At 34.3% G+C, this 12103-nt stretch overlaps 1 protein-coding gene across 10 annotated transcripts in view; it reads left to right on the plus strand.

The window, feature by feature from the left end:
* Nucleotides 1-12103, plus strand: part of DPYD (dihydropyrimidine dehydrogenase) — an 841255-nt gene that overhangs the window by 224483 nt on the left and 604669 nt on the right. For all 10 annotated transcript variants that reach the window (XR_001707891.3, XM_513583.8, XM_009425982.5 and 7 more), the window contains one exon: nt 5098-5179. Coding sequence is in view for 9 of the 10 variants with exons in the window: in XM_513583.8 (XP_513583.3) it covers nt 5098-5179 (82 nt within the window). In the remaining variant the exon portion in view is untranslated. The remainder of the gene's footprint in view (nt 1-5097; nt 5180-12103) is intronic.

Below are 12103 nucleotides of genomic sequence, written 5' to 3' on the forward strand. Positions count from 1 at the left end.
TTTCTTGTTGATTGACAATAAAGAGAAATGGGGTCTAGATGAACTAGTTATAGCAATAGGAAATATTTTGAGAATGTGTGATGTATTACAAATTTAAGTCTATTATCTCTATAGTAATAAACTGAAGCATACCTCTGTCAGAGTATGAGAATTGTGCTTTAAAAAGAATGGAAAGTTGTTATAGATATATTTCATCACATGAAAGAAACATGAAAATAGAAGAAAGATTTTTTTCATGTTGTCTGACATTCCACTGACTATACTAAAGGACTTATGATTACAAGAAATTTTTTTTCAAAGCCTTAGATTGTTACAGGAGCACAGATAGAAGAAAAGTTTGTTTTCCTAAGCACAACAAACTTGGAAAATAATCATTCCTATTAAATTCTGTCTTCTGTCCTTTTATCTCCTTTCTCACCATGCAGTCTTCAGAATAATCTCATTTACTCTCATGGTTTCAATTACCACCTACATGCAAATTTCTTAAAAATCCATATCTGCCCTGACCTCTTTCTCTATTCTAAGCAACAGATTTATACATTAAAATCCTAGACATCTCTGTATAAACTTCATATCAATGATCAATGTTGCTTCTCTTCCTGAGTTTGCCATCTCAGAGGATGGCATCACCAAAATGGGGATTATCTGGGCTACTCTTTAATATCCTGGCAATTCCACTTTATGAAAACTCTAAAAAAAAGTCCTCTGATATCCTTTACCTCTCAGTTTCCTTTTTTTTCTTTTTTCTTTTTTCTTTTTTTTTTTTTTTTTGAAAGAGTCTGGCTCTGTCACCAAGGCTGGAGTGCAGTGGTGAGATCTCGGCTCACTGCAACCTCCACCTCCGGGATTCAAGTGATTCTCCTGCCTCCGCCTCCCAAGTAGCTGGGACTACAGGCATGCACCACCACGCCTGGCTAATTTTTGTATTTTTAATAAAGATGGGGTTTCATCATGTTGGCCAGGCTGGTTTTGAACTCCTGACCTCAAGCGATCTACTCACCTTGGCCTCCCAAAGGGCTGGGATTACAGGCGTGAGCCACTGCGCCTGGCCACCTCTCACTTTCTTTACCACTGCAGTAGCCTCCAAGCAGTTATCTTGGCTTCCTGATTTGTTTTTTCAAATTCATTCCTCCTTTAGTTTCAAATCTGATTCTATCACTCTTCCACTTGAAATCTTTCAACAACTCCTCCTAACCTCAGAGATAAAGGATCTGTCCTGGCATAAAAACCCTTCCACGACCTGATACCTACCTGTATTTTCCCCTTTCTCCTTCCCTCCCTTCCTTCCTTCAGTATATATATATCGATCACTTGACTATGTGCTGGTCATTATTTCTGGCTCTATTTAGAGCATAAAAGTAAACAAGGCAAAGTGCCTTCTCATGGGGCCTATATTTTAGTTGTGGGGAGACAGACAATAAACGAACAATAAACCAAATATAGAATATGTTAAGTGAGGATAAATGCAAGGAGGAAGTTTTTAAAAAATGATGGATTAGTGGTATACCTAGCATACTAGATACTCAGAAGAGATTTTTTTAACATGCTATCCTCTGGTCTATACAATAAGATTGAATAAGAATCACACAATAACCAGTAATAATTATTTTTTAATTTATTCATGTAAAACAAAAAATGATTAAAACATTATTTTAATGTGAAGGATGTAGCTATTTTCAATTTTAAACACAAAAATTCCATGTGATCATACAAAATGACAGAATTGAAGTAATTAATATTGCTTCATGTGCCATCATTTTATCTATTCCAAATCAACTTTTCACATATTGGAATCTGTAGTATCACAAGAGTGGAGGCATATGTCGCCTACGGGGAATTGGAATGAGGAATGCCTGTAGCTGAATCAGCAGTTGCTGATGGCCTCTATTTAACTGTAGTTCTGCAAGTTAACTTTCCTGTAGAACACAATGTTTATTAAAGAGTTGGTAATAAAAATGGGATCATTGAAAGCTTACATATATATTACTAAAACTCAATAGCAACTATGGCTATTGTTTGGAATTTAGACTCACCAGAGAATTTTTTTATTTTGGCAGAGGACATTGTTTAGGATATTAGTGATATTATTTAGAATTGCTAGCTCATGAAAATGAGACAAAACAGGCTCATTTTAGTAAGTTTTATAATGGTTTTTAAATTGTCTAAAAAGAACACACCCTTTTACTTTACTGCCTGCATCTGGGCTTGGTGTGGGGCTGGAAAGGGAATAGTGTGTGATGATGGAGTTTAGGTCCTGAGCACCTCATAAAATGGGGTTGTCTGAGGACCAGTGTTGGGATGCAAGAACCAAAGCTTACTGTTAGGCATGATAAATATGAGTTACCCGTTAGACACCCAAGTGAACATAAAAGTCTGGAATTTAAGAAGAAAAATGTGGAAGCCATCATACACTGATGATATTTTAAAGTCCTAAGACATTTCCCCTACCCACTTATCTCATCCCACAATAAGCCTTCCCTCCTTTGAAACACTTGTTCACATTTAGTATTTTACATTTGTCATGTTTTTCGGCTTATGTATGTGTGTATGTGTTTCGTCTATTTGCTGACTTCATCCATTAGTGAATATAAAAACGTCACATTTTTCACAATCAGTAATTTCCACCTACCCCCTACCTACTTGACTGTAACCAAATCTAACATTTCTCAGTATTTCATATTTCTCTGATTTGCTTCAGGAGATGCTGGGAAATGGATTCTCTCACACTTATTCGTTTAACACTGTGCTAAGTGTTGGTGACAATGGTTCCAGAGCAGCATGGGGTTTTAAGCAGAGTTGCTGAACCCCAGCAGCCTGGCTTCCATTTTCTCTGGTGCCTGCATCTGCATTCAAAGTTATACTGCCAAGGGTGGTGGCTGCCCCTTCCTCCTTTCTCAGGTGTCTTCCTGCTAGGTTAGGTGTTCCTTCCTTTATTTTTTTCTGACCAACAGAAAAGTTGTCCCTGCTTTTTATAACATGCTGTTTCAGAGTTTTTTTCTTAAGTCAGAACCACTGACTTGCACTCACACCATTTTTTTTCCTTTTATTCCATGTGCTTCTACTTACATCCCATAAAAATCCAAGAGTAGGCCTGACTCATTGGAAGGTTCTTGGCTTCACAGTGTGTCTGGATGTATTTAAGATTCTCATCTTGTTGTAGTTGGTTTATTTGGCTGGAATTCTTTGTTCATAGTCCATTGCTTTTGCTTTCCTCTTCAACCTTTTGAGGATCTGCATCAGTGCCCAGTTTTAGTCCATATTTAATCTCTCTCTCATGCAGCCCCATGTCTATCAAGTCTGTGTGTCTGTTTGTGTCCACATACAGTCCATAGTTGTTAAGAATCTTTCTACTTAGACTTTGAAGGGAAAACCTTCTTGGTGCCCAGAGCATTCTGGCACATTCTTGTTACCTTGAGGTAATGTGGCTGGAGTTCACAAGTTGGCTTAAGAGATTTTTATCCCTGCCCTATGCCTGAATTCATTCTTAAACATCATCTTGTATTCCTAACTAGAGGGAAGCTCCTTTAGTGTACAGCTTTGATTTTATGTTGTTTGATACCTTGCATTTTCTTTTTTTGTTTGTTTGTTTGTTTGTTTTTTTTTTTTGAGACGGAGTCTGGCTCTGTCGCCCAGGCTGGAGTGCAGTGGCATGATCTTGGCTCACTGCAAGCTCCACCTCCCGGGTTCACACTATTCTCCTACCTCAGCCTCCCGAGTAGCTGGGACTACAGGTGCCCGCCACTACGCCCGGCTAATTTTTTTGTATTTTTAGTAGAGATGGGGTTTCACCGTGTTAGCCAGGATGGTCTTGATCTCCTGACCTCGTGATCCGCTGGCTTCGGCCTCCCAAAGTGCTGGAATTACAGGCGTGAGCCACCGCGGATACCTTGCATTTTCTATAGCATTGAGCATGATGTCTTGCTGATTGATATATGAAAATTAATTGCATAATCAAGTTCTTAAGTCATCAAATAATGAAAAGGCTGCACTTTGGAAGATTTTTCAATTGATGATCCAGAAGATTCATCTTCAACAATTATTTATTTTACAAATTAATCTCTATAATGTATAAAATATAATTGCTATTTTATATATATATACACATTAAAGATATAATGGATATACTTCTCTCATTGTGCGTACCACATTCTAAATGTAATTATCTTTTGTGTATCCTTCCCTGATCAGAAAAAGAACTTATTAACAGTGAGAATTTGGTAAAATTCACCATCAAATCATTGCAGCTTACACTTAGCTGGCACTTTGTAAACACTGTGCCTGGCACTATTCACTTTTAATGAGTAGGTGAATGAATGATTCAGCAAATGAATGAATGAATGGACTGCTGTGTATTCATGGACGTACGTAGCTTTTTAAATTGTTAACAAAACATTGGAAAGTGTTTTTAGCTTACTTTTAATACTCTATTATACTACTCAAATAATAGTGCCATAGGCCTCATTTTTTTTTAAATGCAGGCAATAGGCATTAATATACAATAGAATTGTTTTTTAATGACTGAACTTTTGGAATACTCATTGCTTTCACAGAAGACTAAAATGTTCTATAGATCACATGGAACTGATTTTGTAATATTCTAAACAGTATGGTAATACAGTTACACATTTGCATATCAACAAGCTAGAAGTACATTTATAGACTATGTATATGAATGTTAGTATATATATATGTGTGTACACATATATTAAAATCTATATCTCTATCTAGCTTTATTAATAGATTTTAAGATTTTTTATCTTAGGAATTTATAGAATTATTATTAAATAAATCAACCAAATACTTTATTGAACTTAAAAGTATTGAAATTGCTTTTGGCCAGTTTTATATTTATCATTTTCTATTGCTGTAATTTAGTTATTTTTATATCAGTTTCTGCTGTATCTTCACTCCACGTAACATGTTTATATCAATAAGAATGTAGATGTCCTCATGCATATCTTGTGTGATATATAAATATCCTTGGAAGAGATATTTATTTTCTACTAATCCATAAAGACATGTTACATTTTTTTAAGATTGGTCAAAGATTGGTAATTTTTCTACTGATGCCTGTTTTTCTTTCTCCTTTTTTTTCAGTACTTCTGAAATTCCTCAGTTCCGGCTGCCGTATGATGTAGTGAATTTTGAGATTGAGCTAATGAAGGACCTTGGTGTAAAGGTAAATGAAAAAAACACCTATCTGTGTACTGCTCAAAAAGAAAGGAGTAAGCTCTACACTAAAGATTAACAGCAAATGTCACGTATTTTAGGAAAGAACAATTAAAAGCTACAACAGGCAGAAGCAGAAAGATGCTTCCCCTTGCTTAGGGCATTTGTCTGTCTACTGTCTGAATGCCACTAGCCTGGAAAAGGGCAATCAATAGTTCTCATCTGGCATGCCTGCATGTGATTAATTGTCTGTAAGAAACACATTCCTAAATTGCTTTAGGGGTTCAGTGCAGCTAATAGAAGGATTCGGTTTCTTTAATCACGTTTTTTCATGCAAGTTGTGTGCACTCTGAAACATTAGTATTTCACAATTTGGAACATAATTTCTTACGGAGATTTATTTTATTTATTATATTCGTCATGTCAGTAGTGTGAATGTGATAATCCTTTCTCGACACAAGCAGTAAATCAGTGGGATAGAAAGCAACAGCTTCGTATTTTTTATTATTTTGTTAAATAAATATTGTGTTATTCTTTTCGAGATGGTTGAAAATTTGACACATCATTATTTTCAGCATATAGCTTTAAATATTCCTCTTCTTTTCTGTTAAGAGCATTATACTCTAGCTCTTCACTTGAACATATTGCTATTTTTGTTTCAAAAATGTTAATTTTTCATAATAGATATAACACAATAGATTAGTAATGTACTGTGATTTACATAATACATGCTGTAAGTATATGCAGAAGATACTTTGAAAAGTGATTAACAAACTACTCATACCTTTTGCATTTACCAGTAAAACTTAAAATGAATCAATAAAAGAGAAAACACTCAAAAAATATTTTGTGGTTTATATTTATAATTACGTTTTAATTGACAGTGGCCGGGTGATGAAACATTCACACATAATGACTAAACAAGATGTCTGGGAATAAAAACACATAGTATAGATTTGGGCAACTTTATAAAACTTAATGTTCAAAATTACAGTGTTCAAAATAGATAATTTAGAGATGATTATTTTACAGAAGTACATTCTGAAAAGTTTTAAAATGTCTTTCATTTTGAATACAAGTTCTTCTCTAAATCTCATCAAATATGGAAATGATTATTGAAATTTCCAACTATTAGATTCGGTATTCTGAATTGAAGATGAATGTTCGCAACACAAAGACATGGGAAATGTTTGAGGTGATGAATATCCTAATTATCCTGATTTGATCATTACACTTTCTATGCATGTATCACCCCATAAATATGTAAAATTATTATGTATTAATAAAAAATTAAAAAAGAAATTAGGCTTTATTTCTCCATTTATCTTATATAAAATTGCAAAATTGCATTCAGTTTTCACAGGACCAGATATATTGCATAAATTAGAGCATACCCATTACTCTTATTTGAAAACTCATCAAGGTGCAGTAGTAGGCAATATACTGAGTGCCAAGAAATATATCTTAGCTATAGTCATGCCACTTTTTAATTTTGTCAGATATCTTTGGCAAAGTCTAGTAATATCTAGAACGTTGTTCAAAATCTGCTCAAATAGAAAGTATGCTACTAATATTTGAACAAAATATAAAAATATTTGTTTACGTATGAAAAGAATATCTCGGAAAGATATAAGAATCTGATAGAACAGATTGCCTTTGAGAAGGTGTGGGACAATTTTTTCAACATTTTGTACATTTGAATTTTAAACTGTGAATCTGTTACATTATTGAGGGAAAAAAATGGAACCTAAATTAAAGAGAAAGCTAACAGTACTGTCTTGTCCATCTCTCAAGCTGTTTTAAGATGTGAAGGAAATGATGTTTTCAAATTTGCTTTGTAAACAATAAACTGTATATACAATTCTGAGGAAAGATAGCAGTGAGATTCTTTTTCACTTTGAGGATTTGTATCCTTTGATGAGATACTCTTGGCAGCTTTTATGATTTACGAACTTTAGCCATAAGTGGGTACATTTTGACAAAGTGGTCTGTGCTTATTACCTCCTTTTGAAAAGTCATCACGGAGGTTCTTTTTATAATTTGCCTTCTGTTTGTCTCTCTCAACTAATATATATTTTAAAGTCAAAAATAATTTCCTGGCAATGAAATGAACTATTTTTGTGGGTTCATACTGTTTGACTCCCATGTAGCATATGATGTAAAAGTTCTCTTATATATGTATGTATGTATTTTGACTTTCATGACCTAGCATTATCTTGTTTATTCTTCTACTTTTTCTTTTACTTCCCAAAGAGATTTATTTCATTGACTCAACAAATAATTGATCAGAACTTATTTTTGCCAAGTAGTATGCCAGGACTAGAACCATGTAGAGCCATCCTTCTTTTGATCTCCAGTCCTGTATACTTAGTAGTTTAATAAGCGTATTATCATCCAAATAACATAACCTGATTATATCCAGGACCCAGTTCAGTTTATCTTCACTCCCAACTATCTTTTTTTAGCTGCATTTCCTATTGAATATTTTAATTTCAATTTATCTTATACTTATTAGCCAATCAGTCCTTGTTAGTTCTAAGATTAATTTTTTAAAGTCAAATGTCATCTTACAAGAGAATAAAGATAATTTTGTTATTTGTACATTATTCATATTTTTCTTCCACAATTTCAATATCTAGTATGTTAAAAAAAGAGGTATAATACATGGAATTCTTTTTCTTGTCTCTGAAATGGGATTTTTAATCATATTGAATAAATATTTTTCTACTCTTACATTAATACACTTTATTAATTTAAAAAGTTAATAAAAAGTGTGTTAAATTTTTCAATTCCCCTTTGTAAATACTTACGTTGAGTTTATATGTTGAATTATACTAATCATTGCATTTCTAAAATTTATCAATTTTGGCATCATGTTTATTTCTGTACATGTAATTCAGATTCAATTGGTTAGTATTTTTAAAATTTTTCTTGTGCATTCATTTATTTATGTAATGGATATTAAAACCAGAAATATCGCAGGGAACAGTCAAATAATATTGTTACCATTACAAGTTTTAAATGTGCAAAGACTTTTTGTTTTGTTTTGCTTTATTTTTATTTGTTGTTTTGTGAATTTTTGATAATAGAGTTATATTAGCCTTATAAAATTAAACTTCTAAGCGTTTTATTATTTTCTCATTGGTAAGAATATTATCTTGAGACATCTTTTTTACTAAATTTGGAAGTTGTCATCTTCTCCAAACCCTCTTATGAAATAGAACTATGACCATTTTTCTTCATATCTTCTATAAGTTTTTTCCACTGATTTTATTCTCGTATCAATTTTGCCAATATATTTCTAGAAAAATTTCTGCTTCATTGAGGTTTTTGAATTTATTAGCAAAAATTTAAGTCTATTATTTCAGTATACGATAAAAAGATCTCATCTGTGCCTGTGATTATATTTGCTCTTGCATCTCTAAATTTCCTTTGTGTTTTCCTATCCGTTAATATTTTCTTTAAAATAAACAGTTATCAAAGTTTTGTTTTCTTATTCATTAATTGCTGACTATATATTTATTAATGCTTTCCCCTGCTATTCTTATTTGTTAGTCTCTTTTTTAAATTTAGTTTTATTTTATTTTATTTTACGTTCCAGGATGCACGTGCAGGACGCGTAGATTTGTTACATAGGTAAACGTGTAACATGGTGGTTTGCTGCACCTATCAACATATCACCTAGATATTAAGCCTCACATGCATTAGCTAATTATCCTGATTCTCTCCCTGTCCCTGCCCCACTCAACTGGCCCCAGTGTGTGTTGTTCCCCTCCCTGTGTCCATGTATTCTCATTGTTCAGCTTCCACTTGTAAGTGAGATCATGCAGTGTTTGGTTTTCCATTTCTGTGTTAGTTTTCTGAGGATAATGGCTTCCAGCTCTGTCCATGTCCCTGCAAAGGACATGATCTAATTTTTTTAATGGCTGCATAGTAGTCCATGGTGTATATGTACCACATTTTCTTTATCCACTATATTATTGATGGGCATTTTGGTTGATTCCATGTCTTTGCTATTGTGAATAGTGCTGCAGTGAACATACACCTGCATGTATCTTTGTAACAGAATGATTTATATTCCTTTGGGCATATACCCAAAAATGGGATTGTTGGGTCAAATAGTATTTCTGGTTCTATGTCTTTGAGGAATCGCCACACTGTCTTCCACATGGTTGAACTAATTTATATTCCACTAACAGTGTAAAAACATTTATATTTCTCCACAGCCTCGCCAGCATCTGTTGTTTCTTGACTTTTTAATATTCACCATTCTGACTGGTGTGAAATGGTATCTCATTGTGGGTTTGATTTGCATTTCTCCAATGATTGAATGATTTTGAGCTTTTTTTCATGTTTGTTTGTTGGCCACATAAATGTCTTATTTTGAGAAATGTCTGTTCATGTCCTTTACGTAAGTTTTTTGTTTGTTTGTTTGTTTGTTTGAGATGGAGGATGGAGTCTAGCTCTGTTACCCAGGCTGGAGTGCAGTGGCACTATCTTGGCTCACATCAACCTCTACCTCCTGGGTTCAAGCTGTTTTCCTGCCCGAGTGTCCCAAGTAGCTGGGATTATAGGTGGCTGCCACCACACGTGGCTAATTTTTTTGTGTTACAGATGGGATTTTACCATGTTGGCCAGGCTGGTTTTGAACTCCTGATCTCAAGTGATCAGCTTGCCTTAGCCTCCCAAAGTGCTGGGATTACAGACATGAGCCACCGTGCCTGGCCTCCTTTGTCCACTTTTTAATGGGGTTGGTTTTTTTCTTGTAAATTTGTTTAAGTTCCTTGTAGATTCTGGACATTAGACCTTTGTCAGATGGATAGATTGCAAAAATTTTCTCCCATTCTGTAGGTTGCCTCTTCACTCTGATGATAGTTTCTTTTGCTGTGCAGAAGCTCTTTTGTTTAATTAAATCTCATCTGTCAATTTTTGCTTTTGTGCAGGTGCTTTTGATGTTTTCATGATGAAATCTTTGCCCATGCCTATGTCCTGAATGGTATTGCCTAGATTTTCTTCTAGAGTTTTATAGTTTTGGGTTTTATATGTAAGTCTTTAATCCATGTTGAGTTAATTTTTGTATAAGGTGTAAGGAAGGGGTCCAGTTTCAATTTTCTGCATATGGCTAGCCAGCTTTCCCAGCACCATTTATTAAATAGGGAATCCTTTCCCCATTGCTTGTTTTTGTCAGGTTTGTCAAAGACCAGATGGTTGTATTGTGTGGTCTTATTTCTGAGATCTCTGTTCTGTTCCATTGGTCTATGTGTTTATTTTTTTTCCAGTACCATGCTGTTTTGGTTACTGCAGCCTTATAGTATAGTTTGAAGTCGGGTAGCATGATGCCTCCAGCTTTGTTCTTTTGGCTTAGGATTGTCTTGGCTATATGGGCTCTTTTTTGGTTCCATATGAATTTTAAAGTAGTTTTTTCTAACTCTGTGAAGAATGTCAATGGTAGTTTAATGGGAATAGCATTGAATGTATAAATTGCTTTGGGCAGGATGCCTATTGTCATATTAATTATTCTTATTCATGAGCATGGAGTATTTTTCCATTTGTTTGTGCCCTCTCTGATTTCTTTGAGCAGTGATTTGTAGTTCTTCTTGAAGAGGTTTTTCACTTTCCTTGTTAGTTGTATTCCTAGGTATTTTATTCTCTTTGTAGCAGTTGTGAATGGGAGTTCATTCATGATTTGGTTCTCTGCTTATTGTTGGTGTATAGGAATGCTAGCGGTTTTTGCACACTGACTTTGTATCCTGAGACTTTGCAGAAGTTGCTTATCAACTTAACCTATTGGGCTGATCAACGGGGCTTTCTAGATATGGGATCATGTCATCTGCAAACAGGCAGTTCGACTTTCTCTCTTCCTATTTGAATACTCTTTATTTCTGTCTTTTGCCTTATTGCCCTGGCCAGAGCTTCCAATACTGTGTTGAAATGGAGTGGTGAGAGAGGATATCCTTGTCTTGTGCCAGTTTTCAAGGGGAATGCTTCCAGCTTTTGCCCATTTGGTATGGTATTGGCTGTGGGTTTATTGTAAATGGCTTTTATTATTTTGAGGTATGTTCATCAATAACTAGTTTACTGAGAATTTTTTAACAGGAAAGGATATTGAATTTTATCAAAGGACTTTTCTGCATCTATTGAGATAATCATGTGTTTTTTTCTTTATTTCTCTTTATGTGATGAGTTACATTTATTGATTTGCATATGTTGAACCAGCCTTGCACCTAGGGATGAAGCCAACTTGATTGTGATGGATAAGCTTTTTATATGCTGCTGAATTTCATTTGCCAGTATTTTATTGAGGATTTTTGCATCGATGTTCATCAGGGATATTGGCCTGAAGTTTTCTCTTTTTGTTGTATCTCTGCCAGGTTTTGGTATCAGGATGATGCTGGCCTGATAAAATGAGTTAGGGAGAAGTCCCTTGTTTTCAATTGTTTGAAATAGTTTCAGAAGAAATGGTACCAGCTTCTATTTGTAATTCTGGTAGAATTCAGCTGTAAATCCATCTGGCCCTGAGCTTTTTTTGGTTGGTAGGCTATTTATTACTGCTTCAATTTCAGAACTTGTTATTGGTCTATTCAGGGATTCAACTTCTTCCTTGTTCAGCCTTGGGAGGGTGTATGTGTCCAGGAATTTATCCATTTCTTCTAGACTTTCTAGTTTATTTGCATAGAAATGTTTATAATATTCTTCGATGCTTGTTTGTATTTCTGTGGGTTCAGTGGTGATATCCCCTTTATCATTTTTTATTGTTTCTATTTGATTCTTCTCTTTTTTCCTCATTAGTCTACCTATTGTTGTGTGTGTGTATATATATATATATTTTTTTTTTTTCAAAAAACCAGCTCCTGGATTCATTCATTTTTTTGAAGGATTTTTCGTGTCTCTATCTCCTTCAGTTCCGTTCTTGGAGTTACATGGCACTTACTCT

The sequence above is a fragment of the Pan troglodytes genome, chromosome 1 (genome assembly GCF_028858775.2).
Source record: "Pan troglodytes isolate AG18354 chromosome 1, NHGRI_mPanTro3-v2.0_pri, whole genome shotgun sequence".
Taxonomy (NCBI): Eukaryota; Metazoa; Chordata; class Mammalia; order Primates; family Hominidae; genus Pan; species Pan troglodytes.